This window comes from Lactuca serriola, chromosome 3, assembly GCF_051521515.1.
Source record: "Lactuca serriola cultivar US96UC23 chromosome 3, Lser_US96UC23_V15, whole genome shotgun sequence".
Taxonomy (NCBI): Eukaryota; Viridiplantae; Streptophyta; class Magnoliopsida; order Asterales; family Asteraceae; genus Lactuca; species Lactuca serriola.
The window spans coordinates 50,102,509-50,125,050 of NC_136410.1; the positions used below are offsets into that span (position 1 = coordinate 50,102,509).

Genomic DNA, 22,542 nt, shown 5'->3' on the forward strand with positions numbered 1-22,542 from the left:
CTTCAACCGACTCGCCGAGTTGTTCTACAACTCGTCGAGTCCATCTTCATAAGCTAAGGAGATTGCCTTGGACTCTTCGAGTTCCCCCTTGAACTCGTCGAGTACTATGATCTTCATGTCCATTACGAACCCAGTTTGGTTGAATCCTTTACTAACTCCACCCACTGATCCGAATCATAAATAGGAGGGTTTGGGTTTGCGACCCGACTCGTCGAGTCCAAGAACTGACTCGTCGAGTCCACCTTGTGACACCTTTATTCTGTCGATCACAGTCCATTCCAACACCTTCAACTCATAGATCTGGACTTCTAATGCTAGCTTTGCACGTAAAGTTGCTAACTTTGCGTGCATGCAAGGTGTTATGAGGCTATAACACTTAATCCAAGCTTCAAAGAAGGCCTAGGTCATGAAATGAAGCCATGGATGGATAAAGTTGCCCCCTCAAAGCTTCTAAAGCTCAGAAATGCATAGATCTTAAGTCCTTTTCGTCCTCAATGGCTCAATACTCGGATTGACCTTGGAAATGGTCCAAATGTGACCAAATATATGCTAGAAAGGGGATCTAAATGATTAACAACCAAGGTATAAGCTTTTTACCTCTAAATGGTTTGAAATGTCACCCCAACTCTGGATCTATAACTTCTTCTTGCACCACCAAGGTCCTTTTTCCTTATCCAAGCTTTAATTCACTCTCAAGGCAAGAACTAGCTCAACAATGGAGTTGGGTGGCTAGGGTTTCGAGTTCTGGACAATAAGGGCCGCAAATGAGCCATGGGGAAGAGAATAAGATGCTTAAATAGAGTACCAAGTCCCGGAATTAGGGTTTCCTAACCCATACCTGACTCGCCGAGTCCACTCTCCGACTCGTCGAGTCGGTCACTTAACCTTGCACACAGATCCCGCTTCGACTCATCGAGTTCTTCCTTGGACTCGGCGAGTTGACCCCCTTTTGACTTAGGGTTTCCTTTCTTTTCTTGGTCTTTCTGATTCTGGGTGTTACAATTGATGGGTTTTGGTCATAAGACATCCTATGTGCTCATACAAACCCTAAAGCTTGGATCTAGGTTTCTCTATTGTACATACTTTGAATCCAAGACTTTGAACCCTAATTCTAGCATATGGAAATCGAAATTCACATGTAATTAGGTTTAAGAACATACCTTGATTGTTATATAGCAATAACAATCCAATTCCTCCTTGAATTGACCTTGGAAAGCTGAGAGTCGCAAGTGTCACTCCTCTAATGGCTTACAAACACCATAAGCAAGTGGAGAAGGTATAAAGAGAGAGGAGGGAGGTTAGAATTCGTCCTTAGGACTTCTTGGGTAGGGTTAGACGAATTCCTAAGCCCTAGGGGGTTTATATAGGTGTAAAGATTAAGGTTTTAGTCCTTATCCTTATCTAGTTGCTTGTCCACCAAGCAACCATAAGATAAGTCCTAGAAACCCTTATCCTAGTCGAATTCTAAGGATTTACACCTCAAATTCGTTCACCATATATATAAGATAATCCTTACCTTATTTTGTAACTATCACATAATTACAATTCAGCCCCTCTAGTTTAATTAATTACACTTGATCACAAAATTAATTCTTAATTAATTATTGACCAATATTAATTAAACAAATATGATTTCTCCTTTAATATATTATTCTTATAACATATTAATAAATCATAATAACCTCTCTCTCTTTATTTATTTCTCCAATCAAGTTGTTTTGGTGAAGGCAACCCAAAAGGACCATGCACCATCGGGTCAAGTACATACCAAAATAGTTATGGACTTAGACACTAATCCAACAACAATATCTTAAGTGCATAGGCAAATCGATGATATGTCTTCCTGAAGGGAGTGTAGCTACCAGATTGAATAAATACATTTTTATGAAACTTAATATACATAACCAATGAATCTGATTGAAAAGATGCCTTAATCGGATAAATCTTGATTAAAAAGGATTGAATATTCCTTTTGTTGTTTGTAACTCGAAAATTAAAGACAATATGTACCTTTTCCTTTCTTGACAAGTGGTGATCGACTTATGGAGATTAATAGGGAGATGGTGTGACATTACCATTCCTTTGTTTTTAAAGATTGAAGACGTCTTTCACTGGATTGACTTAATCCCTCGTTCCAACATGAAGCAGGCAACCTTGGATGCTATCATCACGGTTATGTGGTGGCTGATGTGGAATTTTCGAAAATGAATTTTGTTCGGTGACCGGTTTGTTAGAAAGAATTCGTTGTTTGATAGATTGGTGGATCATTCCTATACATGGTTTGTGAACTTGAATAGTCGTATTAGCATCCGTAGAGTTTCATGGATTTTAAATTCTCTTTTTCCTATTCCTATGTAATTCTTTGATAATTTCTTGTTAGCTGTTTGCTAATTGTCTTTTTATAAAACCTTTTAGCTATTTGAGAAAAAAAAAGATAGTGTCAGTGGGAAAGACAGACGAGTATCTAATTTTATGCCTTAAGTCCAAAAATTGAGGATATGTCATAAAAATAGGTTTGATCATGTGTGTAGGGAAAGTGAGAGTTGTCTAATAGAGCTTTTAACCAAGGCAATGACAAAAAATGATATATTTTGAAACCATATAGATGGTGGGAATAAACTTAGACTAGAATTGCAAACTGAAATAAATCTCAAAAATCTTTTTTAAATCTACCCTATTCTTTATAATTTAGTCAATTTCAACAAAAATAAATAAATCATATCATACATCAAAGGAACAATATATTTAATAGTTAAAATATAAATATATCAAAATTTAATAACTTAAATAAAGTTACAAAATAATTAGTATCACCGATCTCACATTTGAGAAATAATTTTAAAATTAAAATACTGTATTCAATATATAAAATAAATAATTAAATATTACTTTTTATATAGAAACTATATTATTTTATTTCCCTCCAAAACCAATTTATCATTCCCTCGAATGGTTTTCATTTCCGAAATGAACTTTGCATTCCCTCCAAATATATATATACATACATAACTCCTTGGGTTTGCTCCCATCACCCCACAATCAGATCAGTTCAATCTTTAACTAGTCTGATACCAAGAAAGGGATAAATCGAAGCAGGGTAAACACTATCAATTCCTCATCTCTGTCTAAAAGGTTTTGTGGCCCTAATATTGAAAGAGCAAGATGATACTGGTTGGCGCATATAAAGTATTTCATGGTTTTCATTTTGATTATATGTAAATAAAATTCAGCAGTAAAAAATTTGAATAATTTATATTGCTGATGAAAGTAACTTGGTTCTAATTTTTTTTAATGATTCTTAGATTTTTGGTTTCCCTTACAAAAGGGCACTTATTGCTACCATTGTTGGTCTATATGTGTTTGCAACTATGTGTTCTATGATCCCATTTCAAATTTCAACTGGATTTTGTGGAAAATAGTCATAACTGATTCAACTACATTTAAATTTGTAGATTTTTAATTCGGCGTGGGGATTATAAAATGATAAAAAATTAAATTTATGAATTGTGTTGTAGGAACTTTTGAAATCCTGAATTTCTGCATTGTTATGAATTTCTAACTTGATTATTGAAATTCTATCTTGCTACTTGCAGCTGCAAGTGCAGTTGATACCATAAACATTAAGCTCGTTGGAGTTCTTAGACAAATAAAATATAAGTTTGAAGTCGCATCTGAACCTGTGGAATGATCATGGTCTAAAAATAAATAAATGTGTTTAACATAAGTTGGTATGGTGACAGTGTAGGTTATACTCATATACTGTGTTTGGATTGAATGACATAAATGTCATATATCTCTAGTTTGAAGCTCAAAGACTTATTATATTGTCCCTTAAATCTAATTGACTATTTGTTGGTTCATTGCTACTTAAACTTTAAAGGATTTTAAACTCAAGCCTTATGAAGTTCCTGATTCCATTTAAATGAATTTTAAAATTTAGTTGTATTTTACTTCAAATGAAATAAATAATATATTCTTCTTTATTAATGCACACTCGATCCAATCTTGAAAGTTTGAATTTATTTGAGCTTCAATTTATTACTCCATATGATTTGTGTTTAGGTTTGATATTATATACGGTAGATTGGCTCAAGTACACTCCTAGAGATAACCTTACTCTTTGTGTAACTTGTATGTCAAAAAACTCGGTTGTTTAAAAACGGGTCCTATAACCCTTTTATAATTTGTGTCTTGCAAGCCTGGAACGCAGTTGTATTCTAGGAACCGGGTCATATAATCATATATTTAAAAGTCCTGTTTGTTACACGGAAACCGGGTTATTTAAGTATGACATAAATCCTGGTTATTTCTTTCACGCCGAGTCATATAAGTCTGACATTTAAAACACCTGGTTTTTACATAAGAAGACCTATTTTTTTTCCAGAAATTGGATGGTTTTATATGGCGGGTCTTATTTGCCATTTTGTAGTAGTGATATTAGGGACTTTATTTCCATCAAACTAGGCACTATCGCCATTTTGAATGAAATCAATACGGTTTTGGTAGTTGTGATTCATCATAGATTTGGAGGAAAAAAGAAAGTTCTTGTATCCTACATAAATCAAATCCACTATATCCTTTTGTTTCATGGAATGATCTTTATTAAGACAAACCTTATTAGACCGATGGGTATGGAGTGGGAAAGGGAACTGCACCCCGAAACACCATATCGAGGCTGCAGGAAAGGGGGTGCGGGGAAAGGCTGAGGGGAGATTAACCCTTACTTTCTCTTCTCGTGTGATTGGTCAGCCTTTTTTATTTTTATTTTCAGTTATTTTAATATTCATTAAATTATATATACACACACACAGAAATATTATAAAACTATATTAAAGTTCATGGTTTTTAATTACCTATAAAACGAGTGTAATATTTGTATAAAATATATACTTTTTTTTAAAATGGAAAAATTAAAGATAGCGGAAAGGTGATCATTTCATGTCTTTTGATGAGTGAATGGAGAGTGAGGAAAAACTGATGTGACATTTAAAAAGTGAAAGATGATTATTAATTGTGGCCTTATAGGTATCAAGGTACGTATAATGTTCTTCACAAAAGAATCATATTTAGAAGTTCTTTATCAAGAGTATTTAGAGTTCAATGTGAAGGATGAGGACTTTGATAGAAAGATTACTATGACTTTCTAAGGTGTTGTTTGTTTTTTTGAAGCAAAAATTCTCTAAGGTGTTGTTTGTTTTTTTGAAGCAAAAATTCATAATGTATGCAAACCACCTCTGCAACCCTCTATAGCAGAAGAGATGGACTAAACGGCTGCAGACTGTAATAAGAAGCGTGTTTGTTTTTTTTAACTTTGCATGCTGCTGCAGATATTAAAAAATTAAAATAAACTGATTTTATAATCCTAAAATAGTTTTTTAATATCGTAAATTTAATAATGTATGACATTTCAACAAGAATTTATGATATTTTAGCAAAAGAATAATGATATTTTAACAAAAAATAAAAATATTTTAGCAACAAATTATTTTTATTCAATATATTTTTTTTCCAACAAGAATAAAAAAGAAACGAAAAAAAATGTGAAATAAGATTTCAGTATATATAATCAATATTTTAGCAAGAAAATAAGAAGAAGATGTTGGAAGAGGTAGGAAGATGCAAAACAAATGTTGCACCAAGAAGAGCACGCGTAGATATTTTTTAATCCGAAGACTTTTGAAAAACAAATAGTTTGAGATGAAAAGTGCTGCGCGTGTACTACGCCGCACAACAATAAGAGGTATGAAGAGGTTTTGTTTCAAAAACTAAACAACACCTAAGTGATTACAAATAAGCCTTTCACTTAGAAACCTTGCATATTTGATTACCCGACTTTTTAAATGATTACAAATAGTTCTTTCACTTGGAAACCTTGCATATTTGATGCTCATGTATTAGGGACCCAACTACAAACAACAAAGTGGGTTTAAATCTTTTTTTATGGTAAGAACATTAGGAAATTCAAAAGGCTTGAGTTTGAATGAAACACAAAAGAGAAGGTAATAATTACGACAACACTATGATTAGATACTAGTTTATAACCTGTGAGAACAACGGTTATAAAATTTATTAAACTTTTATAATAAAAATTTGTAATTATTAATCAATTATTTTAAATAAGCCATTTTAAATAAATTATTAATTAAGAGATATATCAAAATTTTAAAGTTATTATAACTTCAAATTTAACATATAATTCGAAAATGTAAATTTGAATTTTGAAATGAGTTATCTAATATATCTACATGACATATGTCATAATATTAATGAGAAGTTGTATTAGAGTGATAATTGACAAAAAGAGATTAAAACTATTCATTTATTAAAATAAGGATACGATAATAGAGGAAAACAACATATGCAAAAGGGTAAGAATTGTAATATTATTTTTTCTCAGGAAACAAAACAACCTAAATTTTGATACAAAAAAAGAACATAATTTAGAAATAAAAAAAAGTAAATACTCGGTTCAACCGAAACCAAGATTGGTCTATGGTTGTTGACCCACTTTGTCTTATATCATCTCCATTAACGAGTTTGTTCTATTTTATCTATCAAATTATAAATAATCCCTATTCTAATAAATGAATAGTTTTAATCTCTTTTTGCCAAGTGTCACTTAAATACAACTTCTCATTAATATTATGAAATGTGACATGTAGATATATTAGGCAACTCATTTCAAAATTCAAATTTACATTTTCTAATTATATGTTAAATTTAAAGTTATAATATCTTTAAAAATTTTGATATATCTCTTAATTAGTAATTTATTTAAAATTATTGATTAATAATTATAATTTTTTATTATGAAAGTTTAATTAATTTTATAACCCGTGTTCCCACGGGTTATAAACTAATTAAATATATATAATTGTTGCCATTTAATGCGACATTATGAATAGTAACTTTTATTGCTTTTTACTTTAGCATAAAAACTTTTATTGTTTTTAATTATTTATCCTAATACTTTAAAATTTTTAGTTGTAGCTCCATTGTTATAGGAAATTTTCATATTAAAAAACTTTCATGGTTTTTAATTTAAGCCCTAAAACTTTCATTATTTTTAGTTTTGCCCCATCACTTTTCTTTTCTAGTTTTGATAAAAAAAAATTACATTTTATAACAGTTTTGGTCCTATAACCTTTTTAAGCCCACAGCTTTTTATTCTTTATCCCTACATTTAGCAAAAAAAAAAAAGACTAAACTGCACAAATGGTCCATGTGGTTAGTTGAAAATTGTCACTTTGGTCCAAAAAGATTTTGGCTAGCACCAGAGGTCCAAACTTTTCATTTTGTTGCGAGTCTGGTCCAATTTGCTTTGAATTTTTTTATAATGACTATTTTGCCCCTATCTTTTTCTTTTCTATTTTTTATTTATTTATTTAAACACTTTTATAATTATGAGAAAAATAAAAAAGAAAATCTCTCTCTCTCTCTCTCTCTCTCCCTCTCTCTCTCTCTCTTACGGGCCAAAATATCTCCACCATCCCAATCTTCTTCCCCAAACAAACACCCACCATCTTCCTAAAAAAACACACACATACATACTGGAAAAAAGCTAGCCTCTCCCTTTTGCTACCCCTCCATTCTCATACCTCAAAACAAAGATCAAAATTGATTTGTATTCTCTGATGAAAAACAAAATCAGAGGACTTAAGGAGGAAGATCTTGACTCTCGGATGAACCATCCTTAAACCCATAAATGAAGTCCTTTTGCGTGTTCTCCAAGATTCTTGATGATGGGAAATTAATGAATCAAACCTAATATGTTGGAAATACAAGAGGGGGAATCTGGCATTGAAGATTTCAGGTGAGTTGTAGTTGACTTTCAGGTGGGTGTTTTAGTTCCTTCGTCTTCTCGTCTTGACTGCCCTTTTCTCCTCTTTCCACGAATCTAGTTGTTGTTAGTTTTCACGGAGGGTATCCTTAGGGCTGTCAAATCGGGAAGTCGTGTCGTGTTTTTGTCTGACACTACACGACACGACGAGGTTTTGTATAACACGAACACGACACGACACGATGTCGTATTTTTTTCATTAACACGAAAACGAACAAATTAAAACACGACAACACGAAACGACACGACAAAGATAATATTACATAAATATTAGTGTATTTCATTCATACTTAAAAATATATAACACGACAAAAACGATAAACACGAAAAACAAATGCTTAATCGTGTCAATTTCGTGTCAATTTATGAACACGAACACGACATCGTGTTTTTTAATCTTGACACGAACACGACAAGAACACGAATCCGAAGTTTGATTTCGTCCCGATTTCGTTTCGTTTCGTGTATTTTTGTCGTGTCGTGTCATAAATTGACACCCCTAGGTATCCTACATATCTGAATCTCGATGTTTTTACATCGGAAGGGGTAATAAGTGCAAAATCGATTGATGGCTCAAAATTGTTTCATGTTGACGCCTCTAATCATCATTTTGACCCTTTGCAACCTAAATCGATTGCATTACTTGTCAAAAAGTTTGATACATAAGTGAAATTCCCAGAAAATCGATTTTTGAGTTTGAAAGTTAGTGCGAATTCGATAAATATGGTTCTAGTTCATCGATTCCTATCCCTTTAGTTGTTGATGATGTTATAACTAAGCTTCCTGACCCTTCTCATAACATTATTAAGCTGGAGGATTGTTCTAATATGGAATCAGGTACCCCTATTACTGAATATGAGAAGGATATTACCCTAATTTGCAATCCTAGTGATAAGGAAGCTATACTGATATTTTGGAACAATCTCACTGTAAAAGATCGGTGGTACCGTTCGGTGGTGTTGGTGGCGTTCATATCTCCGACCAATGGTCGTGGTGGTAATATTTTTCTCTATTTGAAAAACCAGGCAAAAGATATGAACTATACAGAAGAGAGAGAGAGAGAGAGAGAGAGAGAGAGAGAGAGAGAGAGAGAGAAAGAGAGAGAGATTTTATTTTTTATTTTTCTCATAATTATAAAAGTGTTTAACTAAATAAAAAAATTGGAAAATAAAAAGATAAGGACAAAATAGTCATTATAAAAAAAGTTCAAAGCAAATTGGACCAAACTCGCAACAAAATGAAAAGTTCGGACCTCTGGTGTTAATCCAAATCTTTTTGGACCAAAGTGACAATTTTTAGCTAACCACATGAACCATTTGTACAGTTTAGTCCAAAAAAATATATTTTATATAATAGTTTAAGAGAATTTAATATATGCCCTTCTTAAATATCAAAATATCATATTTACCCAACTTAATTTCTAAATATCATATTTACCCTTCATAAAATTTCTAAATATCATATTTACCATTAATAAAATTTCAAAATATCATATATGTCCTTTTTAAACATCAAAATATCATATATGCTTTTCTTAAATATCAAAATATCGTATATGTATTTTTTAAACATCAAAATATCAATGGTAATATCTAAAATATCATCCATCTACAACATGATAATAATCAACAACAATAAAATCTAAACAATCAAAATATACATTCCATAAAGAGGGTTGAAGATGAATCTTTTTGTTTGTCAAAAGGGCGACATTCCAACAATTTAGAAGTTCACATTCCATTATCATAGATGTAAGGATAATATGGTTAAAAAATTTAATTATTATAATAATTCTAAGGTATAAAAAATGATTATATAATATTAAAAACATTATAAAAAAGAATTTGGATAAATATAATCTTTTGAAGGTTTATGAAGAATAAATATGATATTGAAAAATTAAGTTGAATAAATATAATATTTTGAAATTTAAGAGGACATGTATGAAATTTTGGTCCAAAAACTTAGAATTTCCTCATCTTTCGGACCCATTTTTATTTTAACAATATATACTATTTGTAATTTTAATATAAATAATTTATATATACATCTCAATAATTTACAATTTCGTTAATCTACATCAAAATCAACTCAACCAGATATTTGTTTAAAAAATATCAGTCTTTAGATTCAGTTATATTATTCTTCAAAAAATATATAGAATTTATTTTATTTAAAAAATTAGCTGTTTAAAAAAACGGATATAAAAGATTTTTTTTTTTCCTAATAAAAGATTGACTTTGTTTGAAGTGTTATAACCATAGTCATATACATCAACTACTTCCATGGTGTTCGGAAGCGATTCATGGTTTTCATCAAATCTTTATCAATCTGTTCAACGCTTTTGGGCTGCTCAAATCGCAAAATTGTACTCCAAGGAACCAAAAAATCGATCTTGTTGCAATTAGATCCGATCAAAAGCAGAGAGTTTTTGGAGGAAATTGGGGTTCCGGAGCTAAAGTTGTTCTCCAATTGAAAAGGGGAAGACTCAAAACCCCTTCAGAATGGGGGTTTCATCTTTCGTCGGAATCGCCATTACCATCGCTCTGATATCTCTCCTCTTCGCTTTTTATCCACTCACCAATAGTCCTCCTGCATCGCCATCACCCCCAGTATGTATATTATCCCCTTTTTATTCTCTTTCCTCGTCCAGATTCCGCTTCCCACTTTCCAGATGCTGTGTATATCAAGATACCCTTGCGTATTTCTTGAGAAATTTGAATTAACTTTTAGTATCACTCGTATGTTTTTCTTACAAAATTCGAAGTTAAGATTATCTATTTCACCATTGTTATTTATTGATTCAGATTATTGGTGGTATTGAGATTTTATTCATAAGAATATGATACATTGTGGTTATAAAACGTCTCCATGGTTACCCTTATTATTTTTTTTTTCTGTGTATTCAGTTTTCTTGAGCAACATTAAACTGGATCAGAATTTTTATGATGAACTTTTTTGGTGATGAAGTAGTTGAATAATCTTTATCAATTACTTAATTTTTATGTATCACTTACCATGGTATTGATTTATTATTATTATTATTATTTTTTAAATGCAGAGATTGTTTACAGTAGAAGATCTTGCTATATACAATGGAACTGATATTGGCCTACCCATCTTTCTTGGAATTCTTGGGTACTTTCTTTTTCACTCTTTCTTTCTGTTTAACTGATGATTTGTTTTTAAGTTCATGATGTTAGACACCTTCATCTGAAAGAAAAATTAAGTTTATATGGTGAAAACTATATAACTGATTTGAATTGTTTAAATGTAAGCTAAAACATTGATAATTGCATGCAACTAGTGCTAAGTTTGTCTTATATCATTTTGTATTGTGAAAGCACGGGTTTTAATTTGTTATTTTTCATTTTTTTTTCTTTTATGTGTGGAACATCAGGTCGGTGTTTGATGTAACAAAAGGAAAATCTCATTATGGGAAAGGAGGTGGCTACAGTCACTTTGCTGGAAGGTATTGTCTTTTTCCCTCTATAATTTTCAAATGAATGTATAAAAATGGTCTTTCAAATCTCTAACTTTTTTTTAAAATGTTTCATAGTTTCATGAATCAGAACTATAGTCTAATAAGATTTTTTTTTATAGTATACTTGTGTAGATACTAATGGTCGTTCCTTATATCTTTTTGATTCCAGAGATGCTTCCAGGGCATTTGTTTCCGGAAACTTCACAGGTCCATTTGTCAATCCTTATCAAACACTTTTTTTTTTTAATAAATAAATTCATTTACAATTCGTGCATTTTTAGAAAAAAAAATTACTTTGGTATAATTCAAATCAAAAGTTCCTTAAGAAATTATCATGGTCAACTTACATATATTGACTTTGATTTTTGTCATTTAATATATAACAGGAGACGGGCTAACTGACACTTTAGTTGGTCTATCTAGCACTGAGGTAATTAATGTTTGCTTCTTTAAAAAATACCTAGATTTTTGTCATTATAACTCTTAATTAATTCTTGCCCTAAAATAATATTCATATTTGGATGCTAGTATAAAGTTTAACATTCTATCTTCATTATATAGGTGAAGAGTGTAGTTGAATGGAGAGACTTTTACTCCAGGACATACATGTAAGTCTATGTTAGTTTCCGTATAAAATAATTTTGTAGCAAGAAAATATTATCTTTTTTTTTTTTTTTTTTTAGTTCCTTGAATAACTTTGATTGGTTGTATCAGATTTGTGGGGAAGTTAGTAGGTCGCTATTATGATAGTGAAGGAAACCCCACAAAATATCTAAAAGGAGTGGAAGCAAAGGCAGCAAGAGGCGCACAACTAATGGAGAAGCAAAAGAAGGAAGAAGAAAAAGTTCCTGGCTGCAATTCCAAGTGGAGCCAGGATGAGGGTTCCGAGGTATGTCTGTTGTCTGTTGTCTGTCTGGATAAATGATATTTGAAAAAAAATAAGAAAATGATGTTGATTATGTTTTTATGTTTTGTATGGCAGGTGTGGTGTGATCATGGATACCCGAGGCTAGTTCAGCGACCATTAGAAATAGCATTGACGGGTAAAATGAGCAAACGTTGTGCATGCTTTAATGAAACAGATTTAGATCAACCGGGGTTAGAAGTTTACCAAGGATGTGGTTATTTATCTAAAGTTTGTAGGCTATGAGTGCCATGAAACAAGGTTGTGTTATTTATCTATTGTATTAGATGTTTATTTTCGTTGTAGGTAAAGTTTTTTCTTAGAAAGCTTAAAGCGTAAAGTTTGACCCAAAATTTCGGAGCCCTCTATAAGAACCAAGAACCTTTTACAATGTTCTAAGACTTCTCAAAAGAATTCCATATAAATATCTATAATAGGAGTTTTGTAGAATATTTCATTAATTGTATTGTCCTTGGAGAAATCTCAAGTATAAAAAGATCTCTTCATTTCATTTGTTTTCATTTCTTCACTTGTGTGGGTTTTCAATGGTTACCCTCACATCACACCATTAGGACCAATGTTTATCTTCTTTACCATGTGTCTACTGTTATTCTTCAATTACCAAAGGGTAACAGAGATCAACATGTTTACACACTCACACGATATTATTCAGGGTTGGTCTTAACATATTTAAGGTTTTGGACAGCAACAAAAAGTAAGCTCATTGAAATTAAAATTTGAAGCAACTCTCGTCAAGATTTAAGATCGGGTTTCTTAATAAACTCAAACATTCTATATATCTAATTGATGGGACTTGAACACAACGACCTTTACATAAAAAGCATGCATCACAACCAACTATTACTTTATAGAAAATAACTTTGTTATAAATGGTTTATATATATGAGAAATAACATTTTGCATATAAAGATTATAGGAAATAACTTGCTATAAATGAGATTTTTTAATCAAAAGAAGCATAACATTATTAATAATCAAACCTTTAGTCTATTACTAATAATCAAACCTCATATATCTTTTTTTTTTCTTTTTTTATATCATCAGAAATAGACCTAAGAATCCAAGAACACACTATTGCATTAGCATATTCCCATTTTAAAACTTTTGATTGTTCAACGGTTTCATTGTTTCCTTTTTAAGAATACCATCAATAATTCCTAGTTTATTAGGAGCCCTAAGACCTCTAATCATGGAACTACACCATAAACACAACTTTTCATTTCCAGTTAGTTTCATGGTAATGATTGAAGTAATTGTATTATCCGACGAATGATATACAAGGGATCATCAAAATCAACGAATTATCTTTACCACTACCACCAAGGAGTATCCATAGGACCATCATGACAGACAATTAGATAAGAACAAGTAAGAACATAAAATATCAACCAGAAAACACATACAACTACTATATATAGTCCAAATGGTCACCACGGTATGTTGGCCTAGGACAAATCAACATAGAGTCAAGAAAAAAACAACAACAATAACCAAACAATTGCTCATATACTCAAGACAACCAAGATTTCCCACAACTATAACTAGAAAAGAGAGTAGAAATGAACAATTAAAATCTCACAGAGACATATAGACACTTTGGAGAGACCGTATCTCCTAGTTCCGTTCACTGCTAGAGTTATTTTGGTGATGAACTCTGCTCTCTAAAAGAGTTAATCAAAACTTCTACAAAGATTAACCGATCAAAGACCAAATCAACATATCCTCTCATATGAATCCATATACAGAAACAACAAAGAACTCACAATAAAGGAAAACTTAATAACAAAAATACAACATGTTAGAAACCTTAGGTCTACACAACTGGTGTACATCTAAATTAGTGTTGGATCTACAAGGTTAAAAGAAATACACGCAAATAAAATACATCTAAATTAGTCAACCAGAAACCCTAGAAACCTTTGCGATTATGAGAACTGTGAAGCAACGTCATTCAACCATAAACAACAATCCAAGAAACCGATGCTCTAATAACATGTAAAAAAACTCATAAACACACGATATTCCTAACTTGAACAACCTCTTTATTCATAGAAACCAGTTCGTTATACACGAATCTTTACAACTTAGTTCCTCACTACAAAACAACCTAAGTCTACTCTCTTATACAAATGAAAATAAATCAAGAACAACAAAGTGTATGAAGAAACCCTAAACGAAGAAACCCTAGACGAAGAAACCATAAATGAAGAAACCCTAGACGAAGAAACCCTGGTTTAAGACGAGAGAGAACGAGAGAGAATCTCTAAGTGTGTGTGTTATGACTAAATCTGGAGCTCCTCAGTCTCGATCCTGCAATATATATATATATATATATATATATATATATATATATATATATATAGGGAGCATTCAATCGAGAACAATTTTATTGCGAGAACAATTAAGAACAAAAATCCCCTTTAAATTTACAAGGTGACATTTTTGTAATTAATTTAAACATTGGATGCAAACATACAACATTTAAAAAACGACGGGGGTAGTATCGTAACTATTGAAACCAACTGCTAGATCGTGTGCACACATCACATATCCTCGATTAGCGAAATTTAAAACCATCTTTCTCTGTCAACCGAAAACCCTCATTTATCTCTCGTTTTTCATCGGATTTTCAACGAAAATGCAAACATTTCATCGACATTCCTTGAATTGATCACGAAAACGCTTAAAATGTTGTCGAAAATGCCGAATTCGCCGTCAAAATCTTCATCTAAAGGTATCAAAACTCATATCGGAAGTTTTTTTGATCAATGTCACTCGATTTTCATGATTATCGAGTTTTTCTACTGTTATTGTGCTCAATAAATACGAACTCTGCATTATTCGGAAGTTTTTTTTTAATGAAAACTCTAGTTTTTTATGTCGTTCAAGTTACCGAAGGTTTTTTGTTTGATAAAAATCAAACAAAAAAACTATATTGAGTTTTTTTACTGTTTTTTTTATCAATATACATGAAATCTGAATTGATTCAAAAGGTATTTTGAACTAAAACCCTAGTTTTTGATGTCGAACAAGTTACTGAAGGTTTTCTGTTTAATAAACTCAATTTTACAAATATTAACATTTAATTTCTCAATTTAGTATTATGTTATTCATGTATTACGTAAATAAAGTTGGTTTGAACTTGCAGAAACTACTAAAACATTTGAAAAAAAGTATTCCAGAAAGCGGATAGATCCATACAATCTTATAGTAAAACCATACAATCTAATAACTATAAAAACTATAAAAACGAAAAAACAATCTAGTTTACAGACTTACTGATTCAATCCTTAAAGACATTAATAACTCTATAAGATTGCAGCTTGACTTTTTTACTTGTTCTCCGCCATACTAATATTATGATAGAAATATACAATCAATGAAAAAAACACAAATAACACAAACAAAATTCAATTATATGAAATATAAATCGAATTTATATACAAGATTCTCAATTCAGAAAACATACTTGCATGTTTATGTTTACAACAGATTCACAAAACTCGAAAATAAGAATATTGGGGCATGCGAATTGCAATGTCCTAAGACATAAATTATCCTTATTGGGATCTCTCTAGAGGATATACCAATCTAATCAAAATGGATCTTGATTCTGTCAAAATTCTTCATGCTTCCTTGATTTCCAGGAAAGCAAGATAGAAAGAAAGTGACGTTTTTGGTGTATATTGTGATCAACCCTCCATTTGTCAATTGATCATCTATTTATATGCTGTTAAATAGTAGTTAAAACTGCTAACCACTAAACCTGTTCAAAACCGAATTTAACTGCCAATTAGTTAATCAACAATTAATAGATTTTATTAATTAAAAAATCAATTTCAGAATTCATGTATAAAAGTTAATTAATTAGTCAATTGGAGACCAAGAGACCCAAGTCCAATATTTTGACCACTAATTATATTTAATGACAAGCATAATCCAATACTAATTTAATAACCCAATACCATAATGCTAGCCCAATGTCTTTTCATCTTACTTTATCTATTTAAGAATATATAAAGATAAAAGATTATAAAGTTAGTCAAGGTTCTTTCTATCTCCTATGCGGGATAATGTTTTTATGCTATAAACAAAGTTCCAACAACTACTTATAATTCAAAAGAGAACATGTTGACTGATTAGTTTATAGACAATTATACAACACTTTAAAACATAAAATATCAACAAGTTCCACTTCCATGAGCAAGTTTGTTTAGATATTTTTATTTGTCATAACTTCAAAATAAATTAGAATTTTGTTTCTCCTGTTTTGTTTTGAATTTTGGATTTTTCCCACCCCCTAATTCTAGTCCTCTATATGATATCACTAAAGATAGCAAAATAAAAAGACCAACTTCACGTTACATCTACATGTCTATTTGAAAATAATAGAATCCATTGAGCCATATAACATTTTCTAGAGACATAAGACTTTTTTCGGTGGAAGCCACTTATACCTTATTTTGCTAAATCGATATGTGTGTTACGATATACATATCATTTTGGGTGGGTACATCGATGTACTATTATACATGTTATTATTATTCTCTAGATGAGTGAGTGATACAAGATATTATAAAGAGTTTGCAAATCGAGACAATAGTATCAATAAATTTGGACCACCTAGTTGAAGGATAATGATTATAGATTCGGTAAGTAATACAACAAAGGGGTTTGGTTAATTTTTGTCAATCACAATTTTTTATATAAGGCATACCAATTTCCATTTAAATTATTTATTCACAATACTTTAAAGACTTGCAGTTTACAAGTGGATATTATAAGATATATGTGTAGTACAATATTGTCTCTCCAAAAAGTACTTATGGAAAGAAAGAGAAGAGACTCCATCATACACAGTTTTTTTATAAGATTGTGTCGTACCAATATAAGATACATAAGTTAGGCATGTGATTTATTTGTATGGAAAAATTTGTGCTGTAAATTATATATCATCTCATCTTATTAAAATTAGTCGAAATAAACAACCAAGTTAAGCCATGATTATCAAGTTGTATTAGCTCGTTGATCACTTTGTTAATGATTCTAATCATGATTCATCTGGATAGATACATGTTAGCCCGTTAGTTGATTTAATAAAAACATTATTCTCCACAATGTATCTTATTTAAGAGTATTCGATCCGTTAAAGAATATGTTATAATGTTTCACAACTCACATTCGGGGTTAGATTTAGGACCGGTTTAGAGTACGCACATGCATCCTCTATTTATGTGTTTATTTATTTTTATCTCTTAGTATTGTAAAAGTAAAAATAAAAAAGTATACATTTTTCATTTTTGTAATGATAATACATATTCTGAGTATGTTTTTTGTAATAATAATGCATACACTAGTTAAAACCTTTGGATTCATTGGTAAATGGTCAACACATGTTTGTTTATGTACATCTCCACACATACATGTATATCAATCACAAGTTTTAACAAATTGCTTATAAAAGAAAGATAAACATATTCATCAAAGCAAGTAAAGTTACACTACTAAGGTCAAAATGACGAATGCTCTATACTACTCATCAAAGCAAGTAAAGTTACACTACTAAGGTCAAAATGACGAATGCTCTATACTACACTTGTCTTTTTCGGTATTCATGCTTGCTCTATAGCACACTCAAAGAGTATACAATTCACATATCTACAATATCAAATATGCAATCATGTAACATTTCTGAATCTATATCCCTCAATTGCTTTACTACAAAACTTAATAAACTATAGATTTGTTCAAATTGAGGGTGAATTTTATCATAAGCTATGAATATGTGAGGTGATCCAAGTATCTCCACAAAGCTCTTTCTTGGAGTTTCCCGCCAAAACTATGTTGATGACATATTGATGATGTAGGCATTAGTTATGTCCATTAACTAACCATTTTGGTGCCAATTCTCCATGCAACCGTCGTTAACCATATTTCCTTCTAGTATAAGAATGTTTTCTGTTTCCAGAAAACGGGGTGGAATTTTCATACACGAAAATTATATAGTGATTCATTTTATCTCTTAAGAACACAATTAACAGGTATTTTGTGTTTCTCAATCTGAATTAGGCATGTAATTCAGATTGGTTCATTCTTGGATTATCCTGCTACTGAGTTCGTGTACCCTAGGTAAAATGGATGAATTACAGATTTCGAAAAGTGTCTGATAAACACAATTTGAATCTATCCAAGTCTTATTTGCTGTCATTCTGTCTCCTTATTTTCTAACATACCCAATCCGGTCAAAGGCCAAGACGACTTGGTCAAACAAAACTTGATCTGATACGTAACAATCCAAAACTTTTAACTTTTATGTGGACTACATCGTCCATGACTCAATTTGGTTTTATTAAATGGATATTTGGATCCATTAAAAACTTTATGTATGATTAAGAATAACCAAGTTTTGTAAATGTATATATTTTGTTTATTTTATATTGAAAATCAGTAAACTTATATATAAAATGTTCAAAATTGACTATTATAACTGGTAATTAAAGGTTTTTCCTTTTTCAAGGCAAACTTTTCTAATGACAATATGTAAGGGTAGCCAATCTTTATAATTGTATAACTCTTATTGTTTTTTTATAGGAAAATCACACAAATGCCCTACGAACTTTCTAGGGTTTACCCGTTGAGTCCCTAAAGTTTTTGTTGGGCTTTATGGGTCCCTAAACTAGGATATGACCTGCTCTTTTAGTCCTTGTCAACCTGTAATAGCCGATTCAGTGACCTTTTAGACCAAAAAAAAACTCACATTGTGCCCCTATAAAGCTAAAAAAATAATTTCAAGGATCAATTCGTACAAAAAAAAAACTCTCCTTTAATCACCCTCGAATCAATATCATAACAACCCAATCCAAACACCCTTATTCCTCCCCTTTGTCTCGTGAAATAAGCCACCATTGGAGCACCCATAACCCACAAAAACCACCAGTCAGCCACTATAAGTAATCACCTGCAAATTGAAGAAAAAAAGAGATTAACTCCCGTTTTCTCTGTGAACTTCTCCAAATCCACACATCCTTCTCAACATCGTATCCATCAAACACGCAACTCGAAGGGAGAAGGAGAGGTAGCTTTTGCGATTTTGAACAGAGAATAAGGAATGAGGGGGTCAATTCCTTAAAGAGCTGAAATCGAATCAAAGAAAATAGTGGAAAGGGGTTGTGATTGAGAATCGATTAGAAGGGGAAGATGGTTGTGATCTTCGGTGAGTGTGTGTGATGATCGAGGGTGAAGACGGAAAAAAGAGCCGCGATCGATTTCTTGGGAGGGTACAAATTGAGTGTGAATCGGCTTTAGAAGAAAATGAGAGTTTTTTATGTACGAATTGATCCCCGAAGTTATTTTTTTGGCTTTATAGGGGGCATAATGTGAATTTTTTTGGTCTAAAATATCACTGAACAAGGTATTAGAGGTTGACAGTGACTAAAAGAGCGGGTCATATCCTAGTTTAGGGACCCATTGATATGTGCATATTTAGTTCATATTAAGTATAGATTTTTATTCATTTATTAGCTAAATTATTGCATTTCATGGACAAAAGGTACTTAAAAGTGTTTGAATTACGTTTTCAGTCCAAAAGTGAAGCTCGGAAGCAGAAGGAAGCAGGAGAAGCGGTTGAGAGCTCGAGAATGGAACAAAGAAGAAAAACACTAAAAATAACACCTACTCGGCGAGTAGGGTCGACTACTCGGCGAGTCCAAGCGAAGATTCGAGAAGATAAAGACTCGGAAACCCATAGACTTATCACAATACGGGGACTGAGAGATGGACTCGACGAGTCGGCACCTGACTCGACGAGTCGATTCGTATATATAAAGATAACTCCTCAGAACGATGAGGGGGAATTCTGGAACGATTTTGGAGAGTTTAGCTGCGATTAAGAAGTCAGAAAAACCCTAGAAGACGAGGTTATAAGCTAGAATTCAATTCCGAAGGAAGAATTGAGGCAAATTTCATCATTCTACTTAATCCTTTGTTTTGTCATTATGGTTAAACAATTAGACTCTGTTTGTTTGCTATTATTTACTTCAATTATGAGCTAAAACCTTTAGACTTCTGTTTGGGGATACAAAATTGATACTATGGTTTGATTATTGGTATGATTAATTCTAAGTTGGTGATTTTTGTTATTTTAGCTTGCTAAAGAACCTTGTGTGTGAATAATAATTAATTTTCTGTTAATAGGAAGATAATTGATTAGCATGAACATCTATTGATTATCAACCTCATATGCTATGTGACCACTTTGTCATATGTCTAGGATTAATGAACATGAAACTAGAGTTAATAAGAAAATTGAGTAAATTCATGTGCAAGCTTGTGTGATGACCATCAACAAGAAGTTAATTAAAAGATTAAATTAGTTAACTATTGCAAGTCTAAATTAACCCGAATAATTAATCTAGTGAATTTAATTAAATTAGACAACTGGCCACTGTTTAAGTTAGTTTATTTGCTAAGGATTAGCGTAGTGAACGCGAATCTAATCACTTGAATCGGTAACCAACAAAAGAATTAATCCATTGCACTATTACCTTGAAATCAACCATAGGATCAATTGAGTTGAACTAAACAGAAGTTCCTTCCCATTATTGAATCTAGTTAATTCTTTGTTTTTCTAAGTTTTAGATTAAGTAACAGTTAGTAAGTTTTCTAGTCTTGTAAAACTAGAGAAAACCCCCTACTTATTAATTAATTTAGATAGAATTAGTTTTTAGTTTTAATTTGTCGTTCCCTGTGTTCGATACCCTACTTATTTAACTATACCACAATTGATAGATTCATTGCCTTTGTGTGTTATTTTATAATTGAAAGTAGGTTTAAAACTAAGTGAGTTTGCACACATCAAGTTTTTGGCGCCGTTGCCGGGGAATGGTTCTAAAATTAACATTAAATTCTAATTTAATCGATCCTTTGTGTGGGGTTTATCTTACACAAAGTTAATTAAAAGGTAATTCAGTAAGTAGTATAAGTTTTAATAAAAAAAATCCATTTTTAAAGTAACTAGAATTTTTTTTTTCTGTTTTTGCCTTGAACTCACCGAGTGCACTCGTGCCGACTCGGCGAGTACATCGCTGTTTACAGCTTTAATTTTTTATTTTATTTTTGTTCTTTTTACGTGTTTTCTGTTTTGTTTACAGTTGTTTCATGACCCGAGGATCCGATACACCTCTGGTCCCTCCTCTTGAAGACCCGAAATCCGCACTAAGGAGGAGCAAAGACAAAACCGTTGGAGAAACCGCTTCTTCAAAGAACTCACCACTCAAAAACCTCAAATCCGTTTTCAGCAAGAAGAGAAGCAGCAAAACAGGAGCATCTAGTGCCTCTTTGACAATCGGAGACCCAATTCAAGAAGACACCGAGTACGAGACCGAGGAAGAAGAAGAACCCACATACGAGCACGAATCCGAGTTTGAAGACGATTTAGCTATCACTATGGCTAATATCGATGAAGTCCCCATGGGGAATGGAAGAAGAGGATGCGCGATGACACTGGCTCGGGACTTGTGCAACCCGCAATTCCCGCAACCGCTACTTTCGAACTAAAAGGCCATATTCTCGCTCTACTCAAGGAGATTTCTTTTTATGGGAAGGATCACGAAGACGCCTACAAGCACTTGGACGAAGTGAATGATGTGGCTGACTACTTCAATGTACCGAATGTTCCACGCGAGACCCAGCTTCTTCGCATGCTCCCACTCACGTTCAAAGGTGCTACAAAGGATTGGCTAAAGTCACTTCCTCCCGGATCGGTCACCACATGGGCCAAGATGAAAGAAGAGTTCATAGACCACTTTTGCCCACCCTCCAAAATAGCCAAGCTAAAGAAAGTCATTGCCAACTTCGAGCAACAACCCGGAGAATCTCTTTATGAAGCTTGGGAAAGGTACAAGATCTTGCTTAGAAATTGTCCACACCATGACCTTAATAGCCAACAAGAGGTCTCCATTTTCTATGATGGAGTCAATGTCACCACAAGGCAATTGCTCGATTCTCAAGGCCCGCTCACGAAGAAGGCGCCCCCGGTAATCAAGGAGTTAATTGAAGAATTCTCTAAGCACTCTAGAGAATACCACAATCCAAGAAATGAAGTAAGTCGGGGGGTAGTGAACTCGGCAAATGATAGCATGGCGGCGGTGATAGCTAAGCTCGATAGTCTAGATAGAAGAATGACAAAAATGGATCAAACAATCCATGCTATTCAGGTTGGATGTGAAAATTATAGAGGGCCCCATCTCACAAAGGATTGTGATTTGGATGAGAATGGAAACAAGAAGGCTCAAG

General features: G+C 32.2%; 1 protein-coding gene and 1 non-coding gene across 2 annotated transcripts; one reads left to right on the plus strand and one right to left on the minus strand.

Annotated features, from left to right (window-relative positions):
• Nucleotides 1-10,090: 10,090 nt before the first annotated feature.
• On the plus strand, nucleotides 10,091-12,739 carry MAPR4 (membrane-associated progesterone binding protein 4). The gene is made up of 8 exons (XM_079030171.1): nucleotides 10,091-10,452; nucleotides 10,902-10,978; nucleotides 11,241-11,312; nucleotides 11,494-11,531; nucleotides 11,711-11,754; nucleotides 11,886-11,932; nucleotides 12,039-12,213; nucleotides 12,307-12,739. The coding sequence occupies exons 1-8, from the start codon at nucleotides 10,345-10,347 to the stop codon at nucleotides 12,472-12,474; spliced, it is 729 nt and encodes a 242-aa protein (XP_078886297.1). The 5' UTR covers nucleotides 10,091-10,344; the 3' UTR covers nucleotides 12,475-12,739.
• A 9,337-nt stretch (nucleotides 12,740-22,076) lies between these two features.
• On the minus strand, nucleotides 22,077-22,183 carry LOC145096475 (small nucleolar RNA R71). Its single transcript, XR_013703882.1, has one exon. It is a non-coding gene; the product is annotated as a small nucleolar RNA R71 (small nucleolar RNA).
• Between the last annotated feature and the right edge of the window lie 359 nt (nucleotides 22,184-22,542).